Source organism: Oreochromis aureus, linkage group 15, assembly GCF_013358895.1.
Source record: "Oreochromis aureus strain Israel breed Guangdong linkage group 15, ZZ_aureus, whole genome shotgun sequence".
Classification (NCBI taxonomy): domain Eukaryota; kingdom Metazoa; phylum Chordata; class Actinopteri; order Cichliformes; family Cichlidae; genus Oreochromis; species Oreochromis aureus.
The window spans coordinates 37,889,338-37,910,152 of record NC_052956.1 but is presented as its reverse complement, the minus strand read 5'-3'; the positions used below and the strand labels follow the sequence as shown (position 1 = coordinate 37,910,152).

The window sequence follows — 20,815 nt, the reverse complement described above, 5'->3', positions numbered from 1 at the left end:
GTGGAACAGAATCGACTGCAGGAGCAGTTTTCTTGCATATTTTGCAAATCACCGTTCTTTATCGGACATTGTTCAAGTAACTTCCTTTTAGCTACTAAATCATCATCTGAGACGTAGTACTGGCTCTTGCTGGCAGACATGCCGGGGCTTGTCTCGCTGTTCTGCAAACACATGGCGTTGCTATGACAATGATATCTAAATATGACACTTTAAGACACACTTTAATATACCACCACAAGGCTGCCCTTGCTGGCACCCTGTAGCAGCAGATTCACACTTCAAAATAAGAAGTTTTCATTAACAGTAACTGATTGGAAAAGAAGGAAGGAAATGCCCTTTACTTTGCTTGCTGTAAAAGATGCCGCTTCCTGCAAGTTGCAATCACCGATAAAGTATTGTTCACTATTTTCTTTTCTATATTGTCAGAAATACCAGAAATATCTAATTTCCTTGAAATATCATCCAATAATTTTGCCCATCCCTGTTTTCCATTTTGAATACTTTAAGCTTTCTGCCTTCAAAGACACAAACATATCTCAGTTTGGCACATGCAATGTCATTGTCTAAATTTCTGGCAAGGTGTGTTGCCAACCATGTCTCCCCATTGCAGTCAGTAAGCAACCTTACCTGGTGATGCAAAGGTTGAAGGTTTGAATCTCTAGACTGTAAACAGTGCTGCTCTTCACACATGGGCGTGTGTTATTAATACTTAATGAGGGCAACAGGCACTCACAGTCTGCTCGGACTCTGTTTGGAGTACAGTTCCAAGTGTTTCTTTTCTGACTGCTGTAGTTTGTGTCTTTTTGTCATAAAACTCATCAGTTTGCCTTAAATTAAGACAGATGCATCTTCAGTCAGTCAACTGCTTAAGTATAAAGATGCCTATTAACCCTTACCTGTTAAAATGCCACTGAAAAAGGTGACAAAGAATTTCACTTTGAACTTGTTTAGAGTGTCAACAACAGCGCAGCCTTTGTTATTCTGATGGCTTTGGGATAATTTAGTCTCAAAACAAATCAAATCTCAAAGCAACCTTGAACTTCTTACATGTTAAATCACTTTGTCAAGTTGATGAGATTTCTGTATTTTGTGAGACTCGCTTTTTGGCACATTAAAGATTTCACCTGTTTTCGGAGTTAAAAAAAATAAACAGCAGGAGGTGTCTTCTAAATAGGAAGACAGTAATATTTGTCAAGAAAAGTAACATTTTCTAGACATTGCTAATAAATCAAAGACATTCTTCTGCAAAGATGATGACTTAAAAATTCTTTGAGTCGGATGTGTTTTTCCAAGTAAATCTAAATGTGTCTTTTTTCGTTGATCCAGGTGCTACCTGTTGGATGGGATCTCTAAAGGAGCCTGGCTGAACCGCTCAAGCATCATATTCGCAGGGAATGACAAGTGGTCTGTGGATCCACGTGTGTCCATAGTGTCCAGTGTTGGAGACAAACATGAGTACAGCCTTCAGATACAGAAAGTGGATGTAACCGACGACGGCCTATACACGTGCTCGATTCAGAGTGAGCGTAACCCACGGCCAAAGCTCCTCAACCTTATTGTAAAAGGTGCGTGCAGGTCATGCGTGTTCTTTACTTTTTCTGTGTGTAGCATATGTTCATCAGTATGTGTATGTTGGTGTTTATCATAACTTACATTGTTCCATTTCCAAGCATGCACGTGTTTCAGTTGTCTGCGCATATCTGCAGCTTAATCTTGGTTGTTTAAATCATAGGTGCAGAGTTTTCAAGCATTTCAAGCATCACAAAAAGCAAGCTGCAGCTTCCGTCCTGTGCCTTTTTGTGATCTAACACCTTATGTCTTGCTCACAAAGGCAAAGGCTTGAGAAATTGCTTCGGTGACGGGAAACCGACATTTTAAGGTACATTGTATGCCCGCAGGCCATGCAGCAAAAAGCCGGTTGGTTTAAATGACTGGAGGCAGTGTAGCTTTAATCAGGCCTCTCTGGATTTTGTCGCAGCAGGCAAAACAAAAAGAGATCCAATTCTGATAACTTTTAACTACATCCTGCACTTGCTGATATGCTATATATGCACTATGCATTGCTTAGCAGACGATAATGTTGTGAATTTTAGTTTTCGACACAAAAGTGCTGGCACTGAGCTTTTTAGAGGTTGTCTGCATTGGGCTTTATCTTGGGCAGCGTACATTTTTTTAGGGATTTTAATGGGCCCACCCATGTTATGTTTCTTTTCTAGGCTGATGTGAAGATTTCATTAAAAAAATCCTAATATTTATTTCACAACATTGTCTCCTGGCCTACATTCACACTCACACACCCCTCGGCAGGTATCAGATTAACTGAAAGTGCACAACAAATTATTCTCATTCTGCTTTAAGCCTAGCCAAGGTAAGGATTAATTTATGAAAACATAATGTTGCACACCTCCGCACAAGCAGCACAGTATTAATAGAAGAGGTGAGGGTCGGGAGCACTCTCTGCAGAAGTTTGAGCAGTGATATGTGAAATGTGCAAGTGGAAATAGCTCTCCAGCTGGCGTCTCTGTTATGACATATGGAGAGAGCTTATGAAAATTCTTTTCAGGCATGTGATCCTACCTGCAGTTTGATTTGTTTGTTGTGAGCCGTAATTGAAAATATTTGTTTCGCCTTTATCCACGTTAAACTGGTACAAGAGCACTAGGGTTTGGAAAAGAAAAGGAGTCACATCAATTCGCAAACAGCATGGACGGTGCTTCTGTAAACTGCTATCCTGTGAGGTAGCACTTTTCGCTGGGGATAAGAAGAATAGTCAAAACAAATCACTGTTTACCTTCTCAGGTGTCCGTCCCTGTTAAACAAGCAGCACAACATGAAAGCAGCGCGCTTTTAAAACAGTCTGTTTCCCAAAATTTCTTAATCTGCTGCCTGTTGTGTGCAAATATTAAACTGTGTGGGCGTAGAGCGGTAACTAAGGTTGGCTTCGAAGGTACAAAGTGGTGTTTGAACAATTGTGCTTGTTTATGTGGTTGGCTGCCGATGAGAGTGCATTCACTGTACTGCCGTTGAAAAATGGCCTTCGGTTAACAATCCTAACAATCCTGTCGGTTTTAAAGGGTCACAGAATTTAAATGCTATACTCCTGGTACTTTTTTATAGGTCCTTTTTTGGAGGACGCACTCCACCCCATCCCCATCCATTTTCGTGTCAGTCCACAAAGGACAAAGATTCATAGAAAACAGTCTTGGTAGACTTTTCTTTTAGTGGATTGTAACTTTCTGGCAAACCAGCGAATGACAAAAGTGCAGGTAAACATCAGCTATCTGAGTGAAAGTTGGAGGCAAAAACTGAAATCAACAGTGAAGTCCAGGTTTTATTATTACATATAAGAACACGTGAAACATATGAAGTTTTTTTCTGTCAGCGTGATATATTTGGCATCAGTAAATCTCAAACGGAGACAGGATTAGAAGAAAGTGAAAGATCGCACTGACTTTGTGGAGCTGCACCGACACAGCTCTGCTGATCCGTCTGTGCCGCGCACACGTTAGCATAATAAAGTTACAGCAGGTGGATAGATAGTGGATAGAGCTACAGATTAAATTCAGTGTGTAGCCTCCTTCTCGGGCCGGTTACCGAAACTTGGCTGAAAAACTTTTCTGGTTGAAACTCGGCCTTTACGATTCTGCTGTCATCACCTTCCTATGCCTCCTGACAACTATGATGTCACATCAGCGTTTGTTGTTACCTGCGTCAACTGTGACCACATCACAGCCCCATAACTGTTCATGCTGGCGCTTGACTCCCTGCAGTCTTCTCCTGAATGATGGATGTTAGGTGTGCTGAATCAGTGCTGATGTAAAACGGAAGAAGTTGAAACGTTTTCTCCAGAAAGTCTCATCTTTTCAAGCCGTTGTAGCATCTTCCTGTCTATAATCTGGGAATCTTTGAGCTTCACTGATCTATCAATTAAAAGGCGGTAAATCTGACCTACTCGTACACGCGGGTCTCCACACCAGCCACTACAGCTGCGGCGTGTGCCTCAGGTAATTAAAATCAAAGAGTGCACGGCAAGCTAAAACAACATCACAGAGTGGGACGTGCCACCATTCACAAAGATGACAACAGCAAGCAAAAACAGGTCACTATAATTGGCAGTGCGAAAAGAAAAACAAGCCCCCTGAAAGTCTGTAGTTCTCAGGGCAGCTCCCCGGTGAGCTGGTACCCTCAGAGTCATGAGAAGTCTTTAGTGCAAATGCACCTTATCTAATTTCTTTTTAATCTCTCATCAAGAAATTGAGCGTCCGTAGCCTCACTTATTGTTTGTTAATGCAGATAGGCTTAAACCTTTAATATAAATGCAGTGTTCTATCAGCACTTGTCAACTCCTCAGAGCACCGCAGCGCCTCTGCAGTTATAGCCACTGTGCTATAGCTGAAAGGTCACAGGGGCAAATCCCGCCTCTGCCAATGTGTCCATCAGCAGTCTTGAGCCTTGTTAGTGTTTCCTCAAGTAAAAGCATACACCCCCAGACGCATGCACACACCAACACAAACACACAGGCATTCGCTTCCTCTCAGCGAATGATGAATTTACTTCTAGAAATCTCTCTGTTCACTTTAAAGACATTCCTCAAACTGGCCTTGAATACTGATTTTATAAAGTAGATCACATATCAGTAAGATGGGGCACTAAACACTGTTCTGTATGTCCTTTCCTGTGTAGGTAGTAAAATAAAAGGGGCCATTGGCATTCAGTTGCCTTTATTAAAGGTTGACGCAGCAAACTTTTTCTAAAAAGTACATTTTATGAACTCTTTTTAGGAAAAGTCATTTTGAAAAGGCCCACAGAAACTTGAAATTGTATTATATCTGTAAGCTCAGTAATACAGAATGATTGTACTTCTTATGTTGAACTTTTAGGAACTGGAATTTCAATGAGATCCATGCAGTAAGATGTGTAATGCAAATTTTTAATGGGGGGGTGCAAATGGGCACTGGTATTAGTGAGACTGCTTGGGGTTAGGTACCAGGAGAGAAAAGGTCAACACATCCCTAGAAGTTAGGGCTAATTGCTGGTCATAAGGTTATAATGAAAGCACCTTTGTCTGGAGGTTATAATAAGAAAATCTCATACTTTTTTTTACACTAACCTATTGTGTTCACATTGTTGAAATTGCCCCTTTCAGCTGCCGTTATAAGCAATTCTAGGAGTGACTAGAGTGGAGGGAACAGAGTGAAGACTGGTTTTATTTGCTGATATTCACATGGACAGAACGCACACAGAGTTGCTTTCCCTGTGCTCGGGCCACATTTTACAGGTACACCATGTTTCTGAATATGTATGTGATAAATTATAATCAGTTGCTTGGCAGGCAGTAATGTGAGCTGCAGGACCGTCATGTTTTTGTAGGCGTTGGTTTTCCGAAGAACAGTTTGTAATGGGAATCTTACCAGGGGTGTTGTGGGTCATGGCAGCTCCTCACCACTGGCCATATGGCCACAATCAAACCAAAGCTAATGTGCCAGCTGTCAGCTGCATAATAAGTTTTGGAATGGCTAGAATTCCTGATGGATGTGACATAACGGCTAAGATTTGGCAAAAGTTTGACCTACAAATAGCAACTGTTGTTCGCAAATGTAACATGTTGGCCGTCGAAGTCAGTGATGTCAGTGCGTTATACTCTGAGAACTGTATTTTATCCCACATAAACAATAACGAGGCAAAACAGAAGCTGTTTAACAGAAAGCCTGCAGCTTCGTTAAACCTGTAATATAGGAGAAAGACTGGGTAGTGATGCCAGAAAACAAAAATATCTGACAGCTATATGACAGGATGTGGTCACTGTTTCCTTGATGGATGATGAGTAGACGATATAATCGTGTGAAAAAGCGTAAAACCTGGAGATCCCTAAATGTACTTATGCTGTTATCAGCTTTCAGTAAAGCTTGATGGCGTTTTGATTGTGTTATGTATCTAAATCTGGTGTCGTTGAGTCATCAGGCAAATGGAGAGACAGCACTGTGTATCTGAGAGGGAGCTGCAGGCAGGAAGTATGCTGAAATACAGATCGCTACCTCCAGCTGATGAATGCCGATAGGCACGTCTTTGACAGGTCGCTAGAGCTAGTTAAAAAATTTGGTTCATTACATTGCCAGCCATTCTGTCCCAAAGCATATGTGTGGTCTTCTGGCATCTCTGCGATTTCACACCATATTGTACTTCAGTTCATTTTCTTTGTCAAAACTCTGTGCACTGGGAAACATTACCTGTCACTGTGTGGTACTTGTGTACACATGCTTAAGCCCACTCATCGAGAACAGAGGGATTTCTTTACAGATGAGATGTAGCAGAGGAGCCGCTCTGTCATGTTGCAGAGGCTTCTGGGAGCATGCTGTTTTTTTCATCTGCTGAAATGAAAGGGAAGACTTGCTAAGAAAAAAAAACAGACACTTTAATCTGAGCTTTTCAGTCCAAGCATGCAACATTTATTAATACCGCAACACAAATGTTACAGTTGACTTAAAAGGATTTCATGGCGTTGGATTTTTTTGGGGCGTTCTTACTTTGCTAGATGGTGCACCATGGAAGAGTAACATGGAAAATTGGAGCAAGAAGGGATTACTGCATGAAAATATGCAATGGTCTCAACTCATTTCAGGTGCATGGTTGGGTCTTTGACTAGTTGATCCACCGAGCAATTATGCTTATCTGAAATGAATATCTTTGTCTGCAGTGCAGGGAGTGGCTTTCTTGCATCCAGTCATGTCATTTACAGATTGAAAATGGAGATATTTGAATATTTTACCAGGCTGTGGGGCAGAAAAGACCAATGCTAAAATACAAGCGAAGAACATTTGACAAAAGTTGGACATTTTTAAGGGACAGCTTGTGATGGAGATGGAAATAATGTTCAATGCTTCGCTTCATAAATCCTTAAAATTCACCAGTCCCTTAACAATGATGACTTGGCAAATTGAGAACCCACTGAAAGTTTGTAACTTTGATAAATATGTAAAGCTGTTTTTGGAATTGTTCCACTTTTTTTCTTCTTTTTAAAAAAAATGAATCTCCATGTGTTTCCTTTTTAGTCTTCTCTCTCTCAGCAAAAACCTTTACATTATTTATGGCAATGAAAAAGAATGTCAGTTTTATACGAGCGGATGAAGACGGAGGTAAAGACGAGAATTTTTTTCCCTCTCTTCTCTGGAGTCGCATCCCTCGGGATTTCTCCTTACCTGAACTTACGGCACCAGGAATCTCTAGTTATCGTCACACTTCTTAATGCATGAATCACATGCTGCTCTATTAGAGGCTAGAGGTGGGATATGACTTTGCTGTCTTCTCTAAGAATCATTTAATCTCAGTGTGACATTTATCCCCCTCAGAGACCTTATGTCACCTCAGCAAATTAGACATTTGCATCTGTGCCCCTCCCACCCCACCCCCCATTGCTTTTTTGCAAACAGCGCCCCTGAGAGGTGGGTGGAAAAAATGTTCAGAATGAACTATTGCACTGGCATTACAGCACAGAGACACACAGCGTCGAGGGCACTGTCTCGGCACCATATTTTCTCTTTGTTGTCATTGCACATGGAATAAGCTCAGTGTGCCAAAATAAAAATAGGAAGATGAGAGGACTGCGGGTCTGTCGGATGCAGAGAAGCATATTCATATTCCACAGAGTGATGCAAAGATTAAACTCAGCTCAACTCCAGATCTACAAATTCTTTTTGTTTTTAAAATTGAAATAGCGCCGGTTCACAACAACAGTCCTCTGAAGGTGCCAGTGCCCGCTCTCCCTCTCTCCCTCACGTAATCTCAGCCAAAAGCAGTGATCATAAGGCCACAGGGGGTCTGCTAAATTACTAAAGGGTCCCTGTTTTCCTCCAGGTACTTTTGGCACAGGTGCCGAGCAGTTAGACCATTCTTCAAATACTCGACTTAACAAGATTAAACCAAATGGGCTCTGCCTTGTGGCTGTGCACTGATTATTGAGTAAATGCGAAATGCTCTGACCATGAAGTAACTAGTTCATGTGAACCCAGCTGTTCTTCCTCGTCTGCATATTCTCCTCTCTCCATCCCGCTTACACTAACTTCGCAGCAATCCCTCCCGAACAGCATCTGATGCAGGATACTGAAAGATTGGTATCAGGCCCAGCCCGCCCCTTCTGTACATCACATGACCGGCCTCCTCCTCAGCCGCCATTCTATTCCTTGCTCTCGGTTAATTAAGATTGTAGATGTGATAATGCATTAAATATGCACAGCACCTCTCATCTAAGAATATCTTGTCACAGCGAGTAAGGGGAAAGAAGCATACTTCCTTTCACCATCAGTAGCTGCTCACACAGGCATTGGAAATGCATTTCAAGGTTTCATCACCATGAATTTGTTAAGAGAAATCTTGTTCACATAATGCAGTATGTCTAAAGATATAGGATTTCATGTGGGATTTTTACACGTTGCCCCGGCGTGGTGTATTGCTTCGTAGGGGTTAACGTTTTTCAAAAAATGTGAGCAGTAATCCTGTATGTGATGAAAATGCTTTGGACATTAATATGGATCAAAGCGGATCCACAGTGAAAAGTCGCCCACGCCCATGGAGTGAGTCAGCCTGGAAAGAGTGTTTCACAGCGAGAAGAGAAATGGAGGGTTAAACCTCCGGTTGCAGCTCCTCTCTTTAATGTCAGCACAGAAGCAGTGTGTAATTACATGGCATAAAAGGACCAAGCAAATCGCAGTTTATTCGTAATGTGCTATGATTCTGTCAGTCTCATTAATTGTTGGGTGCTTTAAAAAAAAAAGTTTTCATTTTCTCGTGACCTGAGCCCGAAAATACAGTCCTGTCAACCATCGCTAAAGCAGCTCTGTGAGAAAATCCACACAACGAATGCCTTTGCGTTGCCATTTCTCCTTCATTGACTGCCACAAACTCCACTTGAGTATTAGTGACATCGATATTATAAAATTTACACGTAATTGCAGCCTAGCTCTACTTTGCTCTTGATTCAATTTAAAACAGATTGCTCCCAGTGAACATATTGGTTAAACAATTTTCCTTTTAAACTCGATGTCAAGTAGCTTAAAAAGTTTAAAGTTAACTTCTCCATATTTCAGTGAAACTGAAACACGGCAGGACATTTTGTCAATAGTCGATGCAGCTTACCCAAAGATTAAACTGAATGCTGCTATTAGATTAGACATTTACTCTAATAGTCTACAAGCTTTAGAAGGAATGAACAATCGGAGGAGTAATTTTCCTATAGCGCAGTCATTTCAGCCGATAAGGACAGAAATGCAGCTTTTTTATTTTTAAATGAGTAATATGCATTATCTTTCTCTCTGTGTGCATTGGGCTCAACCTGCAATCTTCCCAGAATTTGATTGTATCATCATCGTTATCTGACAGTCATGAAATCCAAGTAGTTTTCCAGTGACTAAGACTTTCTTGCCAAACAGTTGCATGTATTAAATCATAGAGGAAGATAAACTCACCGGTAAATTTATTCGGTAAACATTGCTAATATCGGGTTGGATCCTCCTTTTGCCTTCAGAAATGCTTTAGTTCTTCATTGCATAGATTCAACAAGGTGTCAGAAACATTCCTCAGAGATTTTAGTCCATTTTGAGATGATAGCTTCACTCACTGCCTGCAAATCCATGATGCAAATCTCCTGCACTGCCACATTCTAGAGATGCTCTGCCGCACTGAGATCTGGCAACTGTGGAGGCCATTTGAGTACAGTGAACTCAAAAGAGCTTTACTATGAAGCTCATAAGATAACTGTAGGTACACGAATACAAGTATACTAGGAATACTAATACACTAGGAATGCCAGGGACTCTGAATTTACTTCACAAAGGGGAAACGGGACAAAGCATGGGAACCATGAGGGAGATCATGATAAAGGACAAAGGTGGCAATATAGAGACAAGATGTCAAGGGAACTGGCAACAGGTGGGAAACATGGCTGAACAGAATCTGTCTAAGGAGACAGAGAAAGTGAAGCTGAACATGCTATAATGGGACAAGGACCCAGGAGGAAAAGAGGAAGTAATTAACACAGGGGCCAGAACCTAGACATACTAACTTGACAGAACTAAACGGGGAACCCAGACAACCACGGAGGCAAGACACGGAGACAACCCTGACATGGAGATAAAACTAGGGAGGCAGAGGAACACTAAGGGAACCAAGGACAAGACTTGGTTGTATTAGAAACAACGTAAAAACTAAGCAAACCAGGAATCTCATAATACCGAAACCACTGAAGTAGAGAGTCCAAGAACTCTGGAAGCTGGAAAAACAGACCTGGGACCATGACATACACAGGTAGGCTATAGAGTGAAGCGCGGTCAGTTGAACTTTGACCGCTGCGTTCTGTGACACTCCTTCGCACGACCAATAGAAACAAAGCCTACTGTACAGCTGCGCTAAGCTCAACCACATGATGAAGGAAAACCTTTGGTGATTATCCGAGTTCGAGGAACTTTTTGACTGGTTTACGTGCATATTTAAGGACCTCCAGTCTTTGTGAAAGTCATTCCTGTCAACGGCTGTGGGGACCTCGGGAGGAAAGCATTGTTGTGGAAACGACACACTCTTCACTACTAAGCTATAACAGTGTATATAAAGCAATGTGGAGACCAGTGCCGAGCATTTTATAGGTGCAGTGTGTTACACGCGATGGTTTTAGTTACATTAGCCAAAGTTCCATTTTAGCTGAGCTAGAATTACTGTTACAACTAGAAATTTTATTAAAATAAAATTAGATTTTAATTTAAAAAAAATATGAATTACACAGAGATTATTGAGCCCTCATTTGTCTAGTTTTAGATGAAAGATTTGAAAGACTGAAAGACTGCTCTTGTTGCATGATGGGAATTGAGTTGCTATCAAAGTGGGAAACAGACACTTTGACAACATTACTGCAATAGCTTCTAATGCCTGTGAAAAGATGTTCTATGAAAAGGGAATAGTGAATCAGCATCAGCTGGAATAACTGAGTATCAAGGGCCTCAGTGGAATAATAATGCACTGAAACAACGTGGCTGCCATTTATATTGCAGGGGAAAGTGTAGAGAGAATATGAGTGCGTCTAAAGGAACAGATTTGCCATTATGGCCCCTGACATTTAGTTAGCCACCAATCATTGCCATTTGTGTGTGTGTGTCTCTGTGTGGGTGTCTGTGTTTGTGAATCTTTATCTAAGCTCTTGTAAATTTCTCTCATCATGAGGTGTTTGCATGCATGCAGCGATATATATTTGCACAACTGCATGCACGTGTGTGCGTGTGTGTAGTTGGTTGTGCATCTGCGTGAGCCTAAAGTGAATCCTCATTACGAAAATGGCTGATATTAGGCATTGTTAATTAAAATGGGTGAGGTTAAAGGTCAGCCTCTCAGCTCTCACGTCTGTCTTCTCTAGAGAATAGAGAATAGAGGCAGCTTGAGTGGAGAAAACTTTTATTTGGAGCCTTGAACGGTATTCACAGGTAAAACAGCTTAACATGAAATTTGCCTCCACATTGTCAGCTTTTATGTAAGTAAATACCTTAAAATAACATTCCGCGTGATCTGTTATGTAAAAATGTAATTGATTTGTGCATGCTGGTGTTATTTTATTCACAATAAAAGATGGAGTGATGTTTATTTTTATACTTTTTGTACTTTGAAATGTATGCGCTGTATAGCTTTATTCTCCAGATTATAGTAATGGGTTTGCTTCCACCGAAAACCACAGAATGTCGATTTACTCCCCGTGAATTTTCTTGGATGGTGTCCCACTTCAATTATCCTCTGTTTTTTTTTTTTTTCATGTGTTCTCTGCATGCCTGTACTCGTGGATAACATTAGATTAATGGGCAGGAAAAATAAATCTCTGCTGTCACTCATTGTTGCCGATAGCCGTAAATATTCAATAAATTACCTCGAGTCGTGAAAGTGCACAGACACTCCAGCTTAGATAACACTCGGCTTATACCGTTAATGTTGGGAAGGCCAAAATTGTTTAAAAAAAAGTAGAGCATGTGAGCAAAACATTACACTAGTCAATATGCATAGATGTATAATTTAATTAGAATATAATAGAAATAAATTTGAAAAGTGATTTAATGAATCATGGGTAGCTGTAGCTTCTTAAATCAAAGCTTTATTTACTTCAGGTAAAGCGGGAACTCGGCCTTTATTTGAACCAAGACCTAATTAGGCTTTAATTCCAGTTTCCTCTCTTTTAACTGTTAATTGTGTCTTATTCAAGTAAAAAGCCTCGCTGTTAACTCTCAGTGCCTTTTTTCTTTAATTAGCTTTTCTTTTTTTTTAAACTTCCTTCATGTCTGGCTGTTGTCATGGTGAGTTCGACATGTTTTACATTGTCACAGCATTTGTGTTGGAACAATATAGGCATACCACGCTAGAAGAATTAGCAGACTGAATTCCCCATTATGTTTCCACATCGTCATCTCGTTTGACGTGGGTGATGTTGTTCATCTTGTCTTTGTCTCGTTAGGTGCAATAAAATCATGATTTAAGACTTCTGAGAACCTTTGAGTTTGTTGAGTTGTCAAAATTAGTCACTCGTTGTTGTCTTCTCGTGCTGTTTTTCTTTTCTTTTTTTAATTTTGTCTGTCACACATTCTTATTCCCGCTTACAAACCTCAGATTAGTCTGGTTGTTTTTTTCAGTGCAGGAAGGAGGGATTAATGGTCAAATAAAAAGCAGTTAGATGTAGGAAAACGGTCTTGTTTGAATGGGAGAATGAGACGTCTAGAGTAGAGTAATCCATTTACTGTTGTGATGTCCTAAATAATTAAACTCAACCCCACCTGCAAGTAGTTCGTATTAAGTGCTGATCAGTGTTTAGTCTGTCAGTAGTTTAGAAAACAGACAAACCAAATAACGATAAATCATGGACACATTTTTCTGCTGTGACCAACTGTGGTGATGACGGGGAGGCACGGAGAGATGACAATCGACACAAAACAGTAGAACCAGTAACTGCAGACCAGAAACAGAGATGCCTGCAGGAAACAACCACAATCGTGGAAACACTAAGTAATCCATAAAACTTACTAGAAACAATTTTAACGTGGTTCCAAATATGACTTTTGTTGGTTTTCTACCTGACTGACCTTCAGTAGGACAGAGGGATTTGGACTTTAATGTTTTGTGATGACTCTTTTTCAGAACATTTAGGTTTGTTTAAAATTCATACGTAGTCGAGGACACGATTCTAAATTGATCATGAAAATGATTTTGAGTTTCACTTGTTTTTTTGATATAAACCCTGATTGCTTTTCAAATGAAAATGTCTATTTCATTTTCATGATTCGTGATGCCAACAGCTGCATATATATCCCAGTCCTTGCCCAGTTTTTCCTGCCACATCCAGACTGATTCGAACTTTTGAATCGTGAACATGCGTGCTACTCTGGCATCGTTCTCCCTAAGCCTGACTGACTGTGTGAACAGTCAGTCAGGCTTAGAGGTGTCAGCCCATGGCTTTTGTGGTGTTAAACATTTGGTTCTCAGAGGTGTAAATCACAACAGAAATAAGAATTCTCTCACTTGTGTGTGGATCCAAGCGTGCTTGTCCTCTAGGCTGTGTTTATCATACAGCATAACCTTCATCAACGATGGGATGGCTGTGAACTGATCTGCTGGGGGGGAAACACTGGCAGACATCTCAGAGATATACTGGCCCTAATTGGGCAGATAAATATCACAGGCTGCGCTCTCTGGCCTTACAGCACTGTTGCATACATCACCCTGAATGTAAACTGACCACCAGCAGTGGGGTGCCGCCCGCCTGTCTCGTCCGCGAGATTTATCATCTGCCCAAAGTGCAATTAAAGAGCAGGGAGAGATTTCCTCTCTGTTGGCTTCCTTGACTACTAGCTGTCGTAGAAGTCTGGTCGCAGAGACCCTCCGTCTTTGTTAGGTTCAACGAGCCCTCCAACTAAACGACTGCATCAGTCCTTTTTTTCCTTACCGTCTCAAAGAATCACATAATCGACATGTAGGATTGTTCCACTTTTAAGAGACCACCCCTCGTTTTCCACCAGGAGACTGAAGTCGGAATTCTGTTTAGGACTCCAGGAGAGTGTTGCTTAATACTTTCATTTCACTCTGTTTAGTCAGGTGTAGGACCAAAGTTATTTGGTCAGGAAAACATATGGTTTAGGTCAAAATCCACTCAAGGATAAGAATGTTTTAGAAAATCCATTTTCTATGCACACGTTTTAGACAGACAGACAGACAGACAGACAGACAGAAAGACAGACAGACAGACAGACAGACAGATAGATAGATAGATAGATAGATAGATAGATAATTCCTCAGCAGCTCGCATAAACACATATACACATATCTAACAGAAGAAATTTGCTACACCAATGTACAGAAAAAAATAGAAACAAATGTTCAAAGAGCTGTGTATGGTAATGTAGCCTCCTCACTAACAGACAATAAGTAGCCGTGGAGCTTGGTAGTCTATCCCCAAAATAAATATTAAACTTAAATAAGTAAAATAATCTTAAGATGATAAAAATAATCATCAGTTCACTACTGTAGTGCAATGAAAATCTACGCACTAGATTTATAGATGCTTGAATTACAATAGCTATGCACTAGTAGTCTAACCGTGACATTCAACCTACATGTTCTGGATACTGCAGCGGTCATCTGTAGTGGTCTGACACACGATGTATTATCACAGACACAAAAACAGGCCAGTCAGAGGCGGGATGCTTATTTAAAATGATCAGAGTCCGGGTGTTCTGTATTAACATCTTTATCTTTCGAGACTAACAGCGTAAACAAATAGCAGGAACTGACATCTGTATTCGGCAAAGTAGCTGATAGTTTTTAATAATGAGCAATTTATTGAATATTCATGACTTTGGCCTTTCCAAAGCTCTCACTGGGCAGGCATTGCCCTGTATTACCTACGTGTTTTTTAATCCAAATCTCCCTTTACCAACCCATGGGGACGACTGTGAAGAAAAGCAGTTGATACAGGGGCACCATCAGAAAATGAATGGAGCACACACAGATAATACACGTGCTGTATGCAGACACTTTCAGTGTTTGTGGTTGTGCACAGATGTGCATACTACATGGATGTACCCCCACAACACACACACAAACTCTGAGAGTAATCACTAATCCTCTTATGCACTTGAACCTTGAATTGTTTTGGCAGCCGATGCTATTTATCACGGACTTATATGACTCACCAATGAGAGAAATAAATCATGACTGAGGGAGACAGAAGAGGAGGAAGTGAGTTTGACAAACAATGCATGAGTGCGTTTCGACGCGATTCCAACTTTCCCGGACAGTTCATCGCACTTCATGAAAATGTAGATTTCTTTTCCTCCACATGGCCCAGTCACAGGAATACGTAGCAATATTTCACAGTAATTGCACTACAAATGGACAAACAAAGACGGGGCAGCGCATGTTGCTTTGATGGTTAAGGGTCTTCCAGAAGCCCAGTCGAGATTATGTTAATGTGTTCAAAGACGCTCATCAGAACTCTCAAGGGCACTCTGACAAGTATGATGAAAAGCACAGAAAGGCATCTTAAATTTAGATTCACTCAGAAACTGGGTAGTTGAAAAACAGCATCTCTAAAATCGCACACACAAGACAGCGTTCGGTATCAGCGATCATTTTATTTATCTACTCCCTGAGATGTACGGGCTATAGATGAAAACTACAGCTGCTTGGCACTATTTTAACAGGGTTGGTATTTTGCATCTTAAAGCTACAGTGTGTACAATCTCACCACTAGATGTCAGTATATTGCAGATTGCAGTCAACTGAATTCTGTTTTCTTCACAATCCTAGCTACGGTGGCTGTTGTAGGACAAGCAACTCTGGCCACCATTCATCCTTAGTGAGATTAGACTATCAGTCTGTATTTTATCTCAGCTGGTGCCCATGTGTTTACTCTAGAGGAGGCCTGAAAGTTTGTAAAAGGAGTCTTGATACGAGTCAGCAAAGCTCACTTCTGTCTGATGACAGTGAGACGGAGGTGAGCTATTTCTGTCGGTAAGCATTGCTCTTTTTACCCCCGTTAGCCGACATTAGGACCTGTCATTCTTGCAATGTCATTCTGTCATTTTTGCAATGTGAAATTTAATAAAACTGTTTATCAGAGGCAATTAGGACTTTTAGGACACTGGAGCCTAACGTTAGCTGGCATAATGTTAGTTTATAACCAGCTGTTGTTGTTTTTTAGCTAGCTCGCTGTCAGCTGCACTGGGACAGGAGGGGCGCACGTCTGATCTGCTGACAGTAACTAAGTGTAACAATGTCAAGAATAAATAAGCATGTTTATGAATGTTTTCGTGTGTTAGAGCCCTGACTTCAGTTCAGGTGATAAGGCTTGAGGTGAGGAGGAAGAGGATGAGGTGGAAAAGAGAAAGGAGGAGGTGAACGTTATAATGAGGAAGATGATGAAATAAACAACTACAAATGTTAAATGGTCATATACAGCTGAAAGAGCTGTTTCTTGATCTGTAAATTAAAAGTAACTCATTAGGCCTATATGTTTGGTCTCTAGCCAGGCGATTGTGAAGAATGGCCATCTCGGACACTGTATTCAAGGTGGTGGCTTCATGTGAATGAAGTTTATGGGAATGCATCAATTTGATAGAAAACGTAATTACATAATAATTTTTATGAGTACAGCATTCTTGTTTTTTATTAAATAACTACTTTTAACTAATAATCCAAATTTTTTTTCATAAATAATGAAACACAAAGACCTACTGATGAGCAATGGGCCAATAAAGACCAGATCCAAACACCCACTGAGCTCAGCTCTTTGTTATGACTCTGTGTGTGTGCTAGCTGCAAACTGCTTTCTCCCCATTAATCAAAACCCAGGGTCTAAAGGTTGAACTTTGACCTTTAGGATCAGTGACAGATGGAGACCAAGATTTGTGTCCCATCACATTATTAGTTCATACAGTTGAGATGCACCCATAGCAGTGGTCATTTATTCCCTGGCTCACATTTTGCAGTCTGAAAGCTGCGTGCCCTCTGACAGCCTCTCTGTTTATTTGTGACAGTAAACTATTTAAGGGGCCTGTGAGTAGCCACACCAATCAGAGACACTTTGCTGCCGTGCAGCTAATTGAAAAACCAGCGATCATCCTTGAGATTCAAGTGTCTCACACGTAGAGGAATTTTGTTTATAAGCAAGATGCTGTGGCTTTAAAGACGCTGATTAGCATGAATAAATTAGATAGCTTATCTTTGAATTACATGGCCAGTGCAGCTCTCCCATTGAAGATTAATTGCCTCTCACAAGGTATTTCGAAAAGTTCATTTTCATCAATTGATTTCCCTTAATTCACGAATTCCCCAGAAGTGCATGAAATTGGTAACAAGCTCTCCATAATCACGCTTTGTGCATCGTTAACCTCACTGGCAATTACTCATCATATGTATCGGTTGTGACATTTGCGGAAGCATGTTATTTTTGCACCATTAGGTCATGACAGGAATATTATCATAAAGTTATGGTTAATTACAAGTTGAATAGAAATGGTGTCTATAGTTTCCTCATATTGCTGCTCAGGGCAAAGTGTGTTCTCAGCATGTTTGATGTTATTTTCACAATTGTATTCTTTTGTCTTTTATCGCCTCGATCATCTCACTAGCTCCCAAATTAATGACTCGTGTGTTATTAGAAAAAAATACACACAGGTGGCATTAAATGCTGATAAAGTCTCAACTTTAACCTCCTGATAACAGAGGTCGTTCTGTCTAATAACACACCTTCGACATGATGAAAATTGTTTCGCTCTATGACTCTGGTGACGTCCATACATTGCAAGTACATTTTGGAGGCTTGAGGTAGAATTGTCCAATGTTTGTCCGATTCTTTCTTTTTCTCCAAGGCTATCATCGCCTCACCAGTGTGTTATTGTTACCACGGTATTGGGGTCATTTCTGTTTCAGTCACACACGAATGCTGCCTCGGAGCGAAAAAGTGGGCCACTGACATAAACTGAGAGGAAAAAAATAATAACTTCAGGCTTGCAACTAAAGTAATTGGCATAGATTTCACTGTGAGAATGTATGCCAGGTGCATTAACAGTGATCCAGTTATGTGTAGGTGCTTACTGAGAGTCAGCAACAAAACACAACCAGGTCACATCGAAGTGAAAGACACTATCTACTACAGGAATGCCATGTAGTAGAAAGTGCACCTATGTTACAAAATACTCGACTTGTGTTTGTTTCACACCTGCCAGCTTCTATCTGTATTGTGTTGCTACTGACATACAGTAAGTCATCATACTGTACCGCCATTACACACTGTCACCAGGCCCTCAAGCGAATTCGTGCAGTACATTAATCGGGTAAATCACTGGATTCATCATACTTAATGATACCATTATGGAATAATGTTCATCATCTAATGTGCACTTGCCAGGAATCTATTTGTGTCTTTAGCTATTTGCTGTGTGCTGCAGCTCCTAACGTCCTAATCCTTTATTAACCTGCCCAACATCGTAGCCACGAGGAGATCTTAGAATATGAAGAGATGCCAAAAACAGACAAGCAATAAGGGATGATGAGGTTTTATGTCTTGGTACTGCCATTCCACCAGTTAGTCCACCTCCTCAATTGCTGCTGGGCTCAAATAAATGGAAAGAAAAAGAAAACATCTCTTTTTCGGGACGTTTTTATTGCTTTTTATTATTGCCGTATGGCTGAGCGTGTGTTTTTTCTTTATTTTTTTCTGTTGAAAATTATTGAGATTGATATGTTTAATAACACTATGGGAGTTCAGCAGTTGATATTGAAGCTAAAACTAAAGCTACTTTCAAAGTTTATAGGATTGGAGTCAAGTATGGTATAACATTTGTTTAAAAGCACACTGTGCAAGCACACGCCTGTGGCACACACAAAGGTACAAACACACTAAAAAAAGAATGGCATTAAACTGTCATTATCCTAGGAATCCATTTAAAACAGACTGAGGCAGGTTTTTTGTCGTTGTTGTAATTCAAGTGGTCTGCATTTTCACTTGGCTGTTTTTACAGACTTTATAAAATCTACCCCATTGCATCATGGGGTAGCTGGGACAAGAGTGTGTGTTCCTGTGAGGGATGGGCAAAGCACAGGGAACTACTTAAAGTTCACAGGCAACTATTTGATTACCTTTGACCCCAAACTGCTCAGGTTCTTGCAGACTTCTGGCATGCTAGCTTTGAGGGCTGTCGTTTATGCCTGACATTGTGTTCATGTATTATTTGACGACTTTTTTTAACAGCAGTAGTTGTCTTTGACTGTACATATTTGTCCTGCATAACAGCATCTAATCTTGCTGAGTCAGACACATTTTATTGAACACCTTGTAGTTAGCAGTCCTGCATTAAACTTAATGACGACTTCTCGATATTCGATAGTCATTGCTAGTTCTTGTTGGCTGATCTGCAAGTGCATTCCCTTCAGATGAGATGGTGTTGGATTTCATTAGCCAGAGTGTCTGTGTAGGTTCTCGGGCATTCATGTCATGGTAGTCTGAAGAGCTTGAGTTGAAAGCAACTGGACTTCTTTTTTAGGTTCATGAAGACATTTCAACTCTCATCTGAGAGGCTTCTTCAGCACTGAAGGCTAGCTGAACACTGGCCAGACTCTTTAAAAAAGAAATAGCAGTAGTAGAGTAAGTGAAGAGCCTCCAACAGTGCCACTGCTCAAAAACACAAATCCAGTAGAATAAATAAATAAAAACATCCCATACATACATTTATTTAATAATCTACAAGAGACAGTGCGTCTGTCCACCAGCACTGTGCATGACCTTCTTCACAGTTAAATTTCATGTTAACGTTGTGCTGAAAAGTTGTGCAGCTTCTTGTGCAGAATAGCTTCTTTTTATTTTACTAATTTCGATAATTCATAGGTTTGGTCTTATGGTGAGGACCCATTCAGACTGTTCATACTTCATTTGGGGATATAAAATCAAAATTCAGAGATTTTCTAAACTATGTGTGACAGCAAAACTTTAAAAAAAAAAAGAGACCCAGATGACCCATTTCGCGTGCTGCCCTTTCAATCTGAGAAGTCCTCATTCACCTGCCAGCTGAAGAACCAATGACAGACGTGTAGGGAAACAATCCATCACAGCTGAGTAGAGCATCCCCATTGGCACTGAAGCTTGCACCAACCCTTTAGATGGTGGAAAGCCTTATTTAATGATGGAAAATCCTGCAGTAAAATTTGTTTATTCCTGCACTGGCAGTCACTGTAGTTGTCACACTTGGCCTCAGCCAAGGTAGATTTAGGTAATATTTAGCTTCATAAAAAGCTGGATTATACAACAAACTCTCCTGGGCTGCCTCGCTGGCAGACGACTCTGGTCGAGCCTATTGATCAAGCTTGCGTTGCAAACATGGCGGTTGGTATATGCTGCTGCTCATTAGCATGAACCAGAGAAGGGAGACTGACAAGAAGACAACTTTACTTTGAAATTATACCATTTTTCTTTTTTTATGCATACTGCACCTTCAGTATCTATTAACTCTGATTTATTAGGCATGCTTTTTAAGATTTGTGTATAATACATTAAAAATCAACTAATTGATTCTGAGGGCCTTTAAATGATGATGTTACACATGAGGCACTTATCCTTATGGGAACAAACATGATAAGCTGTGTGGTCAAGCCTTTTCCTTACACTAAAGTTATTTTTTCTTCTGTCAAAAGCAGTAAAGAAAAGCATCATATCAAATAGTGACATGTTTCTCTTTCTGTTTGGATGAACTTTTCCCGAAGTTAAGCGCTACAAATTATCTGTGAATGCTTTATGACACTGCAAATGGAG

General features: G+C 40.5%; 1 protein-coding gene across 3 annotated transcripts in view; it reads left to right on the top strand.

Moving 5' to 3' along the window:
- Positions 1-20,815, top strand: part of negr1 (neuronal growth regulator 1) — a 165,761-nt gene that overhangs the window by 50,566 nt on the left and 94,380 nt on the right. For all 3 annotated transcript variants that reach the window (XM_031756233.2, XM_031756232.2, XM_039599138.1), the window contains exon 2: positions 1,327-1,565. In XM_031756233.2, the coding sequence (XP_031612093.1) occupies positions 1,327-1,565 (239 nt within the window). The remainder of the gene's footprint in view (positions 1-1,326; positions 1,566-20,815) is intronic.